The sequence below is a fragment of the Urocampus carinirostris genome, chromosome 20 (assembly GCF_059441175.1).
Source record: "Urocampus carinirostris isolate Australia breed hairy pipefish chromosome 20, RoL_Ucar_1.0, whole genome shotgun sequence".
Taxonomy (NCBI): Eukaryota; Metazoa; Chordata; class Actinopteri; order Syngnathiformes; family Syngnathidae; genus Urocampus; species Urocampus carinirostris.
Window position 1 is genome coordinate 16,654,372 of NC_142368.1, and position 17,848 is coordinate 16,672,219.

Genomic DNA, 17,848 nt, shown 5'->3' on the forward strand with positions numbered 1-17,848 from the left:
GCTTGTTTCAAACATCAACCCAAAACCCCTCAAAATGATGAAATAAACAAGAGTTGATTCAAGCTCACCTAAGAAATTCACCTACTTGATGAATTATCTGAGGCTGCAATCATGACTTTAAGCCAGGAGATGGCAGCAGTGAGTTAAAATTTCAAATTCCAGACTGCACCTTTAAGAAAAATATGTTGTACTTGAAATACAAAAAAAAAACATATAAATCACTAAAATTGACCACGATGTTTTTAAATTACACGATAATGTACCTCTGAAGAAAAAATAAATAGATGTCGAGAGAGAGAGAGATAGATAATAGATAGATAATTCATCCCGATAGGGAAATTCACACTTCCAGCAGTATCCTTGTGTTGAAAAATAAAATAAGATAAAATATATAGAGGGCAGCACGGCGGCGCAGTGGTTAGCGCATGTGCGGCACAGTTCATGTGATGGGAACCTCCTGCGTGGGTTTAAATCCAGCTCCAGACTTCCTGTGCGGAGTTTCTATGTTCTCCCCGTGCTTGCGTGGGTTTCCTTCGGGCACTCCGGTTTCCTCCCACATTCCAAAAACATGCATTTCAGGTGAATTGGCCGGTCCAAATTGCCCCTTGGTGTGAATGAGCGAGCGAGTTGTCTGTCCCCGTGTGCCCTGCGATTGGCTGGCAACCAGTTCAGGGTGTCCTCTGCCCACTGCCCGGAGATGGCTGGGATGGGCTCCAGCCCCCCCGCGACCCTAATGAGGATAAGTGGTACAGCTGATGAGATGAGATGAGAAAATATATAGAATACTGCTTGAAAAAGAAAATTGAGTCCTTTTACAATAAAAAAAAAATAATTTGATTAATCAATTTATATTTCAGACTTTTTTTATTTTAATTGGGGATCCAATACTTTTTTAAACCCATTTAGAAAATTTATAACATAATAATTTAAAACCACCTTACACAAATAACAGTGGTCCTTGAAAAAAATTCATTTAAAGTGGTCATTATATACAAAAACAAAAGACATAAAATTAGGGTAAGTTGTATGTAAATTACCGCTAATTTAAAAAAAAGTCACATCTCAATGAGTAACCCAGAAAGTTGGATTGATTTTGCTGTTTATAATATAAGTATATATCACCTGTCATTCATAAATGCCACTGAAATTACTCAAAATAACTTAACTATAAAATAACTAAATTAAATCGTCAGTAAGCTCCCACCCCCACCCACTATTAAGTGTTCCTTTAAAAAAACATTTTAAAAATGTGGAAATGTAGCCAAACAAGACATCAAATATTGTCCTTTTCGTGTAAGAAATAGTTTGTAGAGCGATTCCTTCATTCCCCCCAAAAGCCCAACAAAATAAAGTCACGCCTAATTAGTCCATAATGGCATGCAGGAGGAGTGCAAAGCCGTTCTACAAATAAAAACAAACCTTAATCTACTTATTGAATTAGTCCCATTTGGGGCTGAAAAACTGGCCTGCCCCTCCCGGCAGGGGGCGGTGCAAAACCACATGCTGTGAGGCCACTTGATTGACAGTTCGGTAAACGAACGTGCACAGATTTAGAGAGATGTTGTTTTGTTTGTTTTTTAGTAATAGAGTTAATGGCATAAGTTTGCCCTCAGTTTATAGAGGACGTATCCTGCCATATTTAGAAATACATTTATAAAAAATACCGATATGCCATGCAAATATATGAAAGCAATCAAATGGTTTTTGATTTATATGACAAATGCAATTTATTCATTTATTTCTGTGTTTTGTCATTAAAACAAAAAAAAAAAAAATACACATTAAAAATGACCAAATGCAAAAGAGTTACGCAGACAAAAAGCACTCGACCATGATGAAAGACAAAAAGACGAAAAAAGCGGCAATACACGCGAAAATTACAAAACACAACAAAAACACAACAAAAACACTCGACTGAAATTCCAATACGCGACAAAAACGCCAATACACGACCAAAACACGCGACAAAAACAAGACAGAACAAAGACACGTGACAAAAGTGCTAATACACGACAAAAACACTAATATACGAGGTAAACACAAGACAATCATGCCTAAACACAACAGAAAACGCCAATACATGCCAAAAACACGCAACAAAAACACCAATACACGACAAAAAACACGAGACAAAAATGCAAATACACGACAAAAACACGCGACAAAATCGCCAAGACACAACAAAAATGCTCGACAAAATTACCAATACACGTGACAAAAATGCCAAACACCCTTCAATATTACAAATACATGAAATAAACACATGACGAAAACACCAAAACACAAGGAAAACATGCGCCAGAAACGACATTACACGACAAAAATATGCGACAAAAACACCAATACACGAGATAAACACACGAGAATCGTGCCTATACATAACAAAAACGCCAATACACGACAAAAACAGGCAACAATACACGACAAAGCTGCTAATACACGACAAAAACATGCGACAAAAGCATGCGACAAAAGTGCAAATACACGACAAAAACATGCGACAAAAACACTCGACAAAAGTGCAAATACACGACAAAAACACGCCACAAAAGTGCAAATACATGACAAAAACACCAAAACACAAGGAAAACATGCGCCAGAAACGACAATACACGACAAAAACATGCGACAAAAGCACGCGACAAAAGTGCAAATACACGACAAAAACATGCGACAAAAACACGCGACAAAAGTGCAAATACACGACAAAAACACGCCACAAAAGTGCAAATACATGACAAAAACACCAAAACACAAGGAAAACATGCGCCAGAAACGACAATACACGACAAAAATATGCGACAAAAACACCAATACACGAGATAAACACACAAGAATCATGCCTATACACAACAAAAACGCCAATACTCGACAAAAACACGCGACAAAAACACCGATACACGACAAAAACACGCGACAAAAGTGCAAATACACGACAAACACACGCGACAAAATTGCAAATACACGACAAAAACATGCGACAAAAACACCAAAACACAACAAAAACACGTGACAAAATTACCAATACACGTGACATAAATGCCAAAACACCCTTCAATATTGCCAAACACACGACAAAACTTCCGACAAAATCACAAGCGGAAGAAAAAATACACTATTAAATATACAAAATCAAAACACATGAACCAATACACATCAAATAGGAAATAGATAATTACATAAACAACAAAATACACCCAAAAAATGACAATATACACGACACATAACAAAATCCATAATACACGACAAAATAAACAAAAATAACGAACAAATACATGACAAAAATATACAATATACACGACAAAATACAAGACAAATAAACGTTAGGTATGCACCGATACACAACAAAAATATGCGATAAAATACACAATTTAGTGTACAACAAAACAAACAATTCACTACAAAAACAATGACGAAATGTGCGACAAAAACACACAAAAATATACACAATAAAATACACAAGTAAAACAACAATAACCACATAACACAAATAAAATGACAATATATATTTAAAAAATGACGTTGTATGACAAAAATACTTTGTCAAACAAACACGAGGAAATGATAAAAAACTAAAATACAAAAATGCACAAATTCTGTTCTTTATTAAGAACGTATTACATAATATTTTCATTTAATTATAAGTATTTACTTATGTGTACATTTTTTTCGACATAGGATTGTTATTAATTCTACAACAACGTAAATACTTATTTCATGAGTAAAAGTTGAACTTACAGTTATAATTGTCGTAGAAATGTCATTTTTGATGCTATCCTTGCTCGCTTTTGGCAATATTGTTCTTCCAATGTTATAATTTAGCTTTCATTTAGGACACCTGCCATTTTGGCTCCCCTGGCAAACAGAAATCTCGCCAAGTCTCGCGTGAATACGTAAAGGGACACTTCGGCACTTCAAGTTATTAGTTGGGACGGCTTCACTGCCACGGGTGCTGCAAGCATTCATTTCAATGGGTAGCCATGGTAACCAGGAAGTTTCCAGGGGTGGCTTGAGCGGGTCACTGACCCACATTCAAATTAACCATGGGTAAATGGTGAATGCTAAAGAGCGGATGCTAGTGAGTAGATAGATACAGCTATGTGTGCTGCTAGCAGAGTTTTGAGCTGGCGTAGCCGTGACAGGCTGATGCTATACTAACTCATGCTAGCTGTAAACACTGTCAATAATGAGCTCACCAGTCATAATAAACGCTAAATCATAACAGCTTCATGCTCACAAATTACGCTAATGGTTACTTGCTAACAGTTTGATATCATCAAATAACGCTAAGCGCTACATGCTGAAAAATGATGCTAACGTTTAATTGTTAACGCTTCATGCTAACGGCTACATGCTTACTGCTTCATGCTAAAACATTATGCTATTTGGTGAATGCTAACGGCTACATGCTAACAAATAATTCTCATGGATTCTTGCTAACAGTAAAATCTCAACAAATAATGTTAACGGCTACATGCTAACTGCTTCTCCGTTTCAAATTATGCAGTTTAATATCATCAAATAATACTAAGTGCTACATGCTGAAAAATGATGCTAACGTCTAATTGTTAATGCTTGATGGTAACGACTACCTGCTAACTGCTTTTTGCTAACAAATTATGCTAATTGGTGAATGCTAACGGCTACATGCTAACAAATTATGCTAACGGCTTCTTGCTAACAGTAAAATTTTAACAATTTCTGCTAACAGCTGCGTGGTGAAAAGGTATGCTAACGGCTACATGCTAACAAATTATGCTCATGGTTTCTTGTTGACATTAAAATTTTAACAAATAATGTTAACGGCTACACGCTAACTGCTTCTCCCTTTCAAATTATGCTAACGACTACCTGCTAACTGTTTCTTGCCTACAAATTATGCTAATTGGTGAATGCTAACGGCTACATGCTAACAAATTATGCTAATGGTTTCTTGCTAACAGTAAAATTTTAACAAATAATGTTAACGGCTACATGCTAACTGCTTCTCCCTTTCAAATTATGCTAACGACTACCTGCTAACTGCTTCTAGCTTATAAATTATGCTAATTGGTGAATGCTAACGGCTACATGCTAACAAATTATGCTAACGGCTTCTTGCTAACAGTAAAATTTTAACAATTTATACTAACAGCTACGTGGTGAAAAGCTATGCTAACGGCTACATGCTAACTGCTTCATGCTAACGTACCGAATTAAAAATTACAGATACACCTCACTGGGTTAAAAAGATAACATTTAAATGCAAACGTTTCAAAAACATTTCAATGTTATATACCGGTATCATCTTCCTTGTCTAGTTTAAAATGTATTATTGCACTTGTTTTTTTAAATGTGTTTTTTTTGTTCAGTTTCGTTTGTTTTACAGAAAATATTATTTTTGATGAAATATACAAATAGTTTCATTTTTATTTTTGATAAAACAATTATTTTTGTTACATTTTCACAGGAGATAGGCGTGATTCATCATAATATTATATAGTTATTTATTTCAAAAAGAAAATGTGCTTACATCAAATATACATTTTTTATACTAATATTTTGTGTTTTTTACATTTTTGAATTGTCCAACAGGTTTGTATTAAATTAGAAAACAAGAAAATATACGTGATTTATCATAAATCATTACATCGGTTATTTATTTTTATATTCAATTATAATTTTATGACGCTTGTTTAACGATTTAAACATATATTTTTTTAATTTAAAAATTATACTTTTGACGGGAGATATACTTGATTTATTATTTTCATAATTGCTCGTTTTTTGTAATGCTCTTTTTTGAATATATATATATATATATATATATATATATACATATATATACATATATACATATATATATATATATATATATAAATATATATACATATACATATATATATATATATATATACATATATACATATACATATATATATATATATACATATATATATATATACATATATATATATATATACATATATATATATATATATATATATATATATATATTTATATATACATATACATATATATATATATATATACATATATATACATATATATATATATATATATATATATATATATATATATATATATATATATACATATACATATATATATATATATATATATATACATATACACATATATATATATATATAAATATACATATACATATATATATATATATATATATATATATATATATATATATATACATATACATATATATATATATATATATATATATATATATATATATATATATATACATATATATATATATATATATATATATACATATACACATATATATATATACATATACATATATATATATATATATATATATATATATATATATATATATACATATATACATATATATATATATATATATATATATATACATACATATATATATATATATATATATATATATATATATATATATTTTTGTACAATACATTTGTTTTGTTTGTTTTCACAGAAAAATCAATATTGTATCATTTATTACCATTATTATTTGTTTTTTATTATCAAATGTTTTTACTGGACTTGTAAAAGCAGTTTAGTATGTTTTTAAAAATAAATATTTGTTATTTTTTACAACCAATAAACAAGATTCGTTAATAATTGTTGTTGTATTGTTAATATTTTTTAATGCACACGTTGTATATATTTAAAAATATGTCTTCTTTTTTGACAAGAAATATACATTGTTAATGCCAATTATTATTTTAATTATTATTTTTATTAGTAATAATATTATCAGTGCAATTTTAATGCACTTATTTAAAACATTTTTTTAAAATAAAATATTATACATAAATAAAATTATTTTTCAGATGATATACATGTTTTATGTTATTATTTTCCTTGATATTACGATTATTTGTTTAATTCAGTTGTTCTACAAATGTAATATTTTTGTAGATAAAATAGTTACGGTAGAATATTTTATTTACGTTATTATTTCTTAATCATAGATCACTTTTAACGTCCTAATTATTCAAAAAGTTCGAAAAAATAAACAAGTTCCTATGGCCGCCGCTAGAGAGCGCCCGCGCTAAAGCGGAATCTATTATTTGCATTTAACGAAGCGGCAGCGCAACCTTCGATTCATTTCTGAGTTTGGGATGAAACGTTCTGGACCTCACTCCAGTTTTTATATATCAAAATTTCAAACGAGATTTATCGAATCTGATCCAAACCGAATTTCAGAAGAGACGAGTGAGGATGCACGCGCGGGATGGAGGACTTCACCCGATTCGTCTCTGATCGAATCCGGTTTCATCATCCTTTCCAATGAGGAGAAATTCGGAAGAGATGAGCGCGCACAATCGGACCCAAACCGGATTACGTCGCACTGACTACGTGTGGCAATACGAATACTACGACGACGAACCGGTTTCCTTCGAGGGACTCAGAGCCAACCGATGTGAGACTGACGGCTCCGATTCGGTTTTACGCACGGTGGTGATTGGAGCCAAACGAATTCAATCCGGATTATCTTTTTTTTAAATATATTTTGCAGATTCTATCGTCATTGGATTCTGGGTCGGACTGGCCGTTTTCGTCATCTTCATGTTTTTTGTCCTCACGATGCTCACCAAGACGGGGGGCCCACAACAAGAGTGAGTATGGGCCCAAACTGAGGTCGAAAGGACGTGGAAAAGACGTCTTATTAGTAATAATTGAGGGGTGGGGGGGTCATATTTAAGGGAGTTACATTTAGAGAACAACGATTTTAAAAATTGAATCCCATTTAGCCCTAAATCCAACATTCAAAAGACAACAGCTCACGCCAACAGTGAAATGAATTACTATTGGATAATGTAAGAAAAAAACAACGATTACCCGGATCCATAACAAATATAAATGAACAAAACGTGGGGGAGAAAAAAGCAATGGAGAATATGTTGGAAAACCAATCAGTTCTAACAGAAGAAAACAAGAAAGAGAAAGAACCAAACATATGTTGAAACACTAACGAGACAAAGCAACAACAGGAAGGTCAAAGGATATGTTGGAAAAACAGTTAGCTTACGCTAAACAAAACATGAAAGAGAGAGCAATATATATATTGGAGTACTACCTAGTTTTAACAGGATAAAACATGAAATAAAACATAATATATGCTGGAAACTCAACTAGTTCTAACAGAACAAAACAAGAAAGTGAGAGAACAAAATATATGGTGAAACACTAACTAGATCAAGTAACAACAGGAAGGTCAAAGGATATGTTGGAAAATCAGTTACCTTACGCTAAACAAAAAATGAAAGAGAGAGGAATATATATGTTGGAGTGCCACCTAGTTTTAACAGGATAAAACATGAAATGAAAGACAATATATGCTGGAAACCCAACCAGTTCTAACAGAACAAAACAAGAAAGGGAGAACAAAATATATTTTGGAACACTAACTAGATAAACTAACAACAGGAAGGATAAAGGATATGTTGGAAAAACAGTTAGCTTACGCTAAAGAAAACATGAAAGGGAGATCAATATATGTATCCGAGTAGTACCTAGTTTTAACAGGATAAAACATGAAATGAAACACAATATATGCTGGAAACCTAACTGGTTCTAACAGAACAAAACAAAAAACTGAGAGAAGAAAATATATGTTGAAACACTAACTAGATACAGTAACAAAAGGATGTACAAAGGATATGTTGGAAAATCAGTTACCTTACCCTAAACAAAACATGAAAGGGAGAGCAATATATATATCGGCGTAGTACCCAGTTTTAACAGGATAAAACATGAAATGAAACACAATATATGCTGGAAACCCAACTGGTTCTAACAGAAGAAAACAAGAAAGAGAGAGAACAAAATATATGTTGAAACATTAACGAGATAAAGTAACAAAAGGATGTACAAAGGATATGTTGGAAAATCAGTTACCTTACCCTAAACAAAACATGAAAGGGAGAGCAATATATATATCGGCGTAGTACCCAGTTTTAACAGGATAAAACATGAAATGAAACACAATATATGCTGGAAACCCAACTGGTTCTAACAGAAGAAAACAAGAAAGAGAGAGAACAAAATATATGTTGAAACATTAACGAGATAAAGTAACAAAAGGATGTACAAAGGATATGTTGGAAAATCAGTTACCTTACCCTAAACAAAACATGAAAGGGAGAGCAATATATATATCGGCGTAGTACCCAGTTTTAACAGGATAAAACATGAAATGAAACACAATATATGCTGGAAACCCAACTGGTTCTAACAGAAGAAAACAAGAAAGAGAGAGAACAAAATATATGTTGAAACATTAACGAGATAAAGTAACAAAAGGATGTACAAAGGATATGTTGGAAAATCAGTTACCTTACACTAAACAAAACATGAAAGAGAGAGGAATATATATGTTGGAGTACGACCTAGTTTTAACAGGATAAAACATGAAATAAAACAATATATGCTGGGAACCCAACCAGTTCTAACAGAACAAAACAAATACATGTTGAAACACTAACTAGGTACAGTAACAAAAGGAAGGACAAAGGATATGTTGGAAAACGGATTACCTCACACAAAACAAAACATGAAAGGGAGAATTATATATTTTTGAGAACTACCCAGTTTTAACAGGAAATTGCATGAAATGAACACAATATGTGTTGGAAAACCAACAAATTGTAACAGAACAAAACATGAGAGACAGCACAATTGATGTTGAAACACCAACTAGATCTGATGAACAAAACATGAAAAGAAAAGAAGAATATGTTAAAAATGCAATCATCCGCTATGCTATCACCAAACAAATATAATAGACAACACAATAGAATAAAATACCAACTTGTGTCCACAGAACAAAACAAGAAAGGTAGTCCAACTACTTCTAACATAACAAAGCATGAAAACAAGACCATACAAAATAAATAACTTAACAAAACATGAATATCACAGTTTGGTATATATTTAAATACCAACTAGTTCTAGCAGAACAACACATGAAAGATAGAATACTAAATTATATTGGAATCAACTAGCTCTAGCTAAATACAACATGAAAAAGGAGAAAACACAGGATATGCTGGTACACTAATGAGTTCCAACTGAACCAAACTTGAATGGCAGAACAAAACATGTTGGGATACCATTTAGTTCAGTCCTTAGAGTGCCTTGAAAACGACATCATAAAATATAATTCTGAAACACTAACAAGTTGTAACTGAACAAAACAAGAATGGTAGACAATGTTATGTAAGCGGCAATACCGACTATTTCTCAGAGAACAAAACAAGAATGAAAGACTATGCGATGTAGGCTGGAGTACCAACTATTTCTAAGATAACAAAACATGAAAGTAAGACCCTGCCATATGTGTTGATACACAAACTTGTTCTAAAAAAACAAAACATAAAAGTAAAATACCAAATATACCGCCGTTGGGATATCAACGACTTTTAACTCAACAAAACAAAAACGTCAGACAATGCAATACATGCTGGAATACCAACCAGTTCTAACGGAACTAAACATGAAAGTAATACAATGCTATATACAGTATGTTGGAGTATCTACAAGTTCTAATGGAACAAAACATGGATGAGAGACATCTAGAACAATATGTATGTATATATTTGTATCTTTAAAAAAATGACCTGGAAAAACCACACCAGCCTTTTACTTTCTGACCAGAAACCCAGACACCGAGAACCTACCGGGTCCTGGAAACGCTCTTTCCGACATCATCGATCCCAAAGACGAGGACAACGAGGACAACGAGGACAACGGGGACGTTTCCCGTCCTTTTCTCGGGGAGCCACGTTCTTACTTTAACTTTTACCTGGCGGAGGACGAAGAGGCCAAGATGTGGCGGAACCAACACGGACCTCGGCAGAACTCGGAGGGCCCGGAAGACGCCAGGGGGACGGACCGGGACTGTGACTTCCTGTCCCACTTCAACATCCCCAATTTCGTCACGTCCTCACCGGGGGACGAAGACCTTGGACCAGAACATTTGCTCCACGAGGGGACGTCTGACTAGAAAAACCATTGCTATCTAATGGCTATGGTTAGCTTCTTATTTGACGGAATTGCCCCAAAACCTAAGAACTGGATCTGCTGAACTCTTCTTAAAACCTCAAATGTCAAACTTTAAGACATAAAATTTGAGGAAGCTAAAGAAAAAATACATCCAATTCACTTTGTTTCATTCCATAACAGCAAAAACAAATCTATAATAATACCGCTAGCCCACATAAGCCAGTTAGCATGGCTGGCTAGTCTGTGCTCAAACGTATAAACTAGCTAACGCTTCATGTGACTTGCTAATATTAGCAAAAAAATAGTTAGCATTCCTTAACACACATTGACTTCAAACATACAAACAAAACCTGTCATGAAAACCTCTGGTAATTAGCTAGCTGATACATCACGGATCATGTGACTTGCTAACTTTAGCTATCAATCACTAGTTACCATGGCCAGCTAATAGGAACTCTAATTTATAAGCCAACAAAACCTGTAAAACACATCTTATTTATGCAAATTATGTCTAGAACAGGGGGGTCAAAGTCATTTTAACTTGGGGGCCACACGATAGAACAAACATTCTGTCGGGGGCCGGACTAGTAGATTAAAGAGAAAGAAAAAAAGATAAAGAAATAAGAGAAAGAGGAGGGAAAATGAGAGAGGGCGGGACAAAGAAAGAGAGAGAGAGCGTGTGAAACAAAAGAGATAAAAAGAGAAGTCGTGAGAGAGGGGGAAAGAAAGGGAGTGGAAGAAAGAAATCCAAAGAGAAATAGAAAGACAGAAGGAGAGAAAAGAGAAAAGAAAGGGCGAAGGGTAGGAGGAGAGAAAGAGAAAAGAGGGAAAAGGAAAAAAGAAAGTTAGAGCAAAAGAAGTTAAAAAGACACAGAGAGAGAAAGAGACAAAGAGCAACAAAGGAAGAGAAAAAGAGAGACACAGAGAGTGAAAGAGACAGAGACAGAGAGCGGGAGAAAATGGGTGGAAAAGAAAGAGAGAGAGAGAGAAAAAGAAATACAAGTACAGTGTCTTTGTTCGAGGCACCTTTCTTTGGCAACACCAAGTTGACATATTTCAACCTGCAGCTCATTTTTCTCTTGCGCTTCTCTGAGTGTTGTCTCGCGGGCCGGATTCAATCCCTTAGCGGGCCTGATCTGGCCCGCGGGCCGCCTGTTTGACACCTGTGGTCTAGAATCATTACAACAATCATTTGTTAATCCACTACAAAAACACCCTATTATTGAATCACGATATATACAGCATTTTTACAGTTTGATGAATTATTTTCCCATCATACTCCTCACTCTCTAACAAAAATTTAATGTGTAAAACCTGTGAAAAAAAACGTATTTTCTTGTGAAAATTTTAAACTTTATAGTGGGATTGGAAGTGAACCACAAGAGCCTGACTCCAGTGTCGTATGTCCAGTGTGGATATAGATGGCATCTCGGCGATACTCACACAATGAGACACCTCAGCGCTATTCACACCAAAGACGCTCTGATGAGCATTCTGTATTTACATGTCGAGCTGGAAATCAGTATTGTATCTTCTAGGGAGGCCATTTTACAAAGTTTGACAAAGGCCCTGCACCCACACCAGTGTTCCCTCTAAGCTCGCACATTCTCAGCGCACAAGAAAATCTAGCCAGCGCACAAAAATGAGGGCTCAAAATTATTCATTAGAAAGCGACTTAAGTCAAAGTTACAGTGCATGAAGGTAATAATACACGGGTTCCCCCGACGTTGTGTCCTAGATGCGGTATTTTGAAGTCGAGTCGAAGTAGAACGAAGTTGAGTAAAGTTAGTAGAGTTTGTCGAGAACCGGCTTCTTCGGCTCGGCTCACTAAAAAAAAACGTCTCTTTCGGGTCCTAAACGGCTCTTTGGGTTGTTTTTGCTTCTTTAATCCCAACATGACCAAATATTATGTAAAATTGTGCACAAAATGCCTTAAAGGAAGGGGGGAATCGAACAGAAAAGAAAAAAATACCAAAATGAAAAAGTAGTGAAAAGCTGAGAAAAAAAGAAACAAAAGGAAGAGAAGAAAAGAAGGAAAATTTTTAGAAAAAAGCCAGAAAAAAAGAAAAGAAAGAAACGTATGAAAAAAGTAAACAGAGAACAAAAAGAAAAAAGTAACAGCTCGGAAAAAATAAACACAATGAGATTTTTTTAAAGGAATTAAAAAAAAAAATAGAAAAAAAACACGGGAAAAAAAGAAGAAAAAGTTTGTGTTGCATTCAAATAATTTCCAATTATATTAAGTCAATCTTGTTGCCAACATTGTACTTCCACTAAAAAATGGGATTAAGTACAGTCCTGTATCTTACAAGCGACTAAATAAGCCCCCAAAAATGTTAATATTATGCGACAAAATATATCAGGAAAAAAAAGAAATGGATATCTTGTGAAAGAATTGTAAGAACAAACGACGTTTGTAGGCAATAGTACATGAGTCAATTCATTCAAAAGAGAAAAATTATTTTGCATTGCCGGAAACTCAGCAAAATGTAACGTGATGTCAAGTTTTGGACATGTTTGATCATTAATTATCTTGCCACACTTGGGATTACGGTGGCTCACTGTTGTTTCAAGCGTTGCTCACTGACTTTGTGTGAACGCTCAGACCCGGGGAAAATGACAGGGAACATTGATCCCAACCCACCCCGAAAACAACAAGATGATTTAACCTGTTCTTGTTTCTGTACAGCTTTTGTTTGTGTTTATAAAGAAGCTATCTTGTTAACGTCCTTGAAACAAGCAGTTAGGCAAGTGAACAGCGTGGTTCATTATGACTTGGATATTAAGCGTTAAGAGTATTCCTTTCACAAATTCGTTCACTATGCATTTACCTGTCAAGATCCAGGGCCCCATGCCCTTACAAAATGTCGTATTGTCCCTTACAAAATACAAAATAATCTTGCACCATATTTTTTTTCAAACGTGTTTTTTTATGTAGTCTAACATGAAGGCTGGCCTCCTTCAACATCTGCAAAAAGCTCCTGAAAATATTCTATGAGACAGTAGTGGCAAGCGCCCTCTTCTATGCGGCAGCGTGTTGGGGAGGCAGCGTCAAGAAGAAGAATGCCTCTCGTCTCAATAAACTGGCTAGGAAAGCGAGCTCTGTTGTGGGCAAAGAGCTGGACAGCCTAACAACAGTAGCTGAGAGACGAGCACTGAAAAAGCTGAGGTCAATCATGGACAATCCATCGCATCCACTACACAGCATTATCTCCAGACAGAAGAGCAGTTTCAGCGACAGACTGCTGTCACTGTCTTGTACTACGGACAGACTGAAGAGATCTTTTCTTCCTCATGCCATGAGGCTCTTTAACTCCACCCGGCAGAGTAAAGGCCCACATTAAACCACACCACCTACATTGGATATTACCGAATCTTACTGCAATATGTATTCTGTGTAGCACGATTTAGTTACTCTATATAACACGCTACAGTGGGCATTTGCACGTCACACTGGGTATTTGTATATTGCATTCTTTTGGCTTTATTATTGTACTGTTCTCAGCTCAGGGATGCTGCTGGAAATGTGAATTTCCCTTCGGGGATGAATAAAGTATCTATCTATCTATCTATGTTATATTGTACATGTGTTTCGTTACATCATATATATTGTTAATTAACATTTTGTTGTGAGATACCGAGTTGCTCGACATGAATGAGGTTTATTATTAAAAAAAGTTCAAAATTTAAGTACCGGTAGCTTAGACGTTCACTGTGGAAGGAAAAAATACATGCAAATATTATGAATTCATTTTCTGCATTAAATTATTGTTGGTAATATACTGATTAAAGGGATAACCCCAAACCTGTCTTTTTTCATTTTCTCCTTTTATACTTCCTTTTTTTCTGAACTTCTTTATACAACATCATAATTTGTATTATAATGCATCAAAGCAAGTGAGCCGTTGGAGAGCCGGCTCTCTTTAATGAGTTGAGCTGAAGAAGCCGGTTTCACTACGTAACTACCACATGAAATCCGAGGTGGCAGATGCATGCGCACAGTAGCATTAAACCGCTCGCTTCGTTTGCAACGGGAAAAAAAACGATACAGAGATAGAGATACCGCGGCGAACTCGTTTGACGTGATTGATTTGCTGTTTTGTGATAGTCGGTGTTTACCGGATGGTACCCATAATTGACAAATTTGGGTTTTTTCGTACAGATTATCCTGTACGTCGTACACGTCTTAAAATGCATAATAAACGTACTTTGTGCTGCAAACACGTACAGGTTGACAGGTATGCTATGCATTTATATTTTCACACTCATTTGCTGAGTCTACATTTAAGTCAGTTAGATTTCATTATCACGAAATAACATAAAATATATTACACTGGCAGCACGGCGATACAGTGGTTAGCACGTGTGCGGCACCGTTCTGAGGTCATGAGATCGAACCTCCTGTGTGGAGTTTGCATGTTCTCCCTGTGCTTGTGTGGGTTTCCTCCGGGCACTCCAGTTTCCTCCCACATTCCAAAAATGTGCATGTTAAGTTAATTGGCCAGTCCAAATTGTCCCGAGGTGTGAATGAGCGAATGAATTGTCTGTCTTTGTGTGCCCTGCGACTGGTTGGCAACCAGATCAGGGTGTCCCCTGCCCACTGCCCGAAGATAACTTGGATGGGCTCCAGCACCCCCGCGACCCTACTGAGGATAAGCGGTGCAGATAATGGATGGATATTACACTGTATAAAAATAAGAACTGAAAGGATGCAAGGGTTCATGAAATATAATGCTGGAAAGTTGAGAAAGAACTGAAATTTTTTGTCCTTGGCAGCGCTCAAAAGATGAAATCTCAAAAGGATAACTGACTCACTCCAAAAAGACTTTAAAAAAATAACAAAAAGGAAATAAAACATCCCCAGCCAACCAATCAAAGGCTCTCCTGTATTAATTGACCTTGAGTATGATTTTCTATGACTTTGTGCGAGTAAAGTTTCACTTTAAAGAAAATGAATGCTATATTTAACAAATCCAGCTTGTGTTTTTATGATGTAATCGATTATAAAACAAAAAAAGGTAAAGGCTTGAAGGGGGCGTTTAAATGTTTAATTTGCTGGGACTTCGGTGTCGGTTGGACATAAATAAATGATACGGGACAAAACATGAGGAACGTGCTAACGAAGGAGGCGTTTTGATGTTATGTGCGAACTTGAAAGAAAACAAAACATGAAAGGAGAAAGAAGAACAACTGAACCAAAACATGAAAGACGTAGGTTATGTGGGAACACTAATGAGCTCTAACTGAACAAAATATGAAAGGAAATGCAGGAGATGTTGAACAAAACATGAAAATAACAGAGCGCAGTATATGTTTGAATATCAACTTGTTCTAACGGAACAAAACGACAAAAGCAACAACAGAGGAACCATTCCCACATTTTGGGATAACAACCACGAGAGCTATGACGTCAAGTTCATGAAATATAATGCTGGAAACCCCGACTGGCTCCCACGGAACAAAACATGAAAGTTAGATGACAAATATTTTTATAAATAGCTCTTCGTTCTAAAAGAACAAAATGTGAACGGGAGACAACACAGGATAAGTTTGAACCCAAACTACCTCACACAGATCAAAACATGAAAGTAAGACAACCGAAATATCTTGGAATATTTACGAGTTCTAAATTAACAAAACATGGCGAGGCATCAAATGACAAATTCCCACGCACGGACAAAACAGCAACTAGAGTGCTATGACGATGAGACCATCCATTTTCATGTTGAACCACCCGCTAGATTTAACAGAACAAAACAAGAAAGTAAGAAGACACTGTATATGTTGAAACAACAATTCACTCTCACTGCAGAAAACATGAAAGGAGAACATCCAGTAATTGTTGGAGCACTAATTTGCTCACCCTGAAAAAAACATGAAAGACAAAGGAATGGATATTGGAATATCAACTAGGTCTAACAAAACATGAAAAGAGGAAAACCAAGGGTATGCTGGAATCCAAACTAGCGTGCACAGAAAAAAAAACATGAAAGTAAGGCCAGTTGAAGTATCAATTGGTTTTAACAGAGCAAAACCCGAAAAAGAAAGACATAAAACACAAACTATCACTGAACAAAACACGAAAATGAGACAACACAATATTTATTAGATTAGCATCGAGTTCTAACAGGAAAAAACATAAAAGGGAGACAACACAGAATAATTTGGGACACTACATAGTGCTAATGCAACATAATGTGAAAGTGAGACACCACAATATACTATATGCTGGAATACCAAATAGCTGTATCAGAACAAAATATGAAAATAAGACACCGAAAATGTGTTGGAATACTTACTAGTTCTAACAGAACAGAACATGGCAAAGCATCAAATAAAAAGTTCACAGACATTGACAAAATAGCAATAGAGTGCCATGACATTGAGACTATCGATAATCATGTTGAATCACCAACTAGATATAAAAGAACAAAACAAGAAAATAAGAAGACACAGTGTATGTTAGAACGACAATTTGCTTGAATTGAAGAAAACATGAAATGGGAACACACAGTAATTGTTGGAGCGCAAACTTGCTCACGCTGAAAAAAACATGAAAGTTGACAAGTCGATGAAGGTTGGCATGCCAACAAGTTCAAACAAAACATTAAAAGAAGGAAATCTAGGGTATGCCGGAACCCAAACTAGCTCTCACTGAACAAAAACTAAAAGTGAGACAGGCCAGTAGGGAGTATCAATTGGTTTTAACAGAGCAAAACCTGAAAAAGACATAGAACATGTTGGAACACACACCAGCTATCACTGAACAAAACATGAAAGTGAGCCAACAAAATTTATGTTGAATTAAAACTAGTTCTATTACAAAAAAAAC

At 35.1% G+C, this 17,848-nt stretch overlaps 1 protein-coding gene and 1 long non-coding RNA gene across 2 annotated transcripts in view; one reads left to right on the plus strand and one right to left on the minus strand.

The window, feature by feature from the left end:
* Window positions 1-3,855, minus strand: part of LOC148346386 (uncharacterized) — an 87,236-nt gene extending 83,381 nt beyond the window's left edge. Inside the window, exon 1 of the long non-coding RNA XR_015848337.1 lies at window positions 3,739-3,855. This is a non-coding gene — a long non-coding RNA (uncharacterized LOC148346386). The remainder of the gene's footprint in view (window positions 1-3,738) is intronic.
* A 3,348-nt stretch (window positions 3,856-7,203) lies between these two features.
* LOC148346389 (melanocortin-2 receptor accessory protein 2B-like) lies at window positions 7,204-11,219 on the plus strand. The gene is made up of 3 exons (XM_088325370.1): window positions 7,204-7,432; window positions 7,529-7,628; window positions 10,669-11,219. Exons 1-3 carry the CDS (start codon window positions 7,300-7,302, stop codon window positions 11,015-11,017), a joined length of 582 nt encoding a protein of 193 aa, XP_088181496.1. The 5' UTR covers window positions 7,204-7,299; the 3' UTR covers window positions 11,018-11,219.
* Window positions 11,220-17,848: the final 6,629 nt, after the last annotated feature.

Coding starts and splice junctions, on each gene's coding strand:
- LOC148346389 (XM_088325370.1), top strand. CDS start 7,300: ATGAGGAGAAATTCGGAAGAGATGAGCGCGCACAATCGGACCCAAACC. Junction 7,433..7,528: donor GGGACTCAGAGCCAACCGAT/GTGAGACTGACG, acceptor TATATTTTGCAG/ATTCTATCGTCATTGGATTC. Junction 7,629..10,668: donor ACGGGGGGCCCACAACAAGA/GTGAGTATGGGC, acceptor CTTTCTGACCAG/AAACCCAGACACCGAGAACC.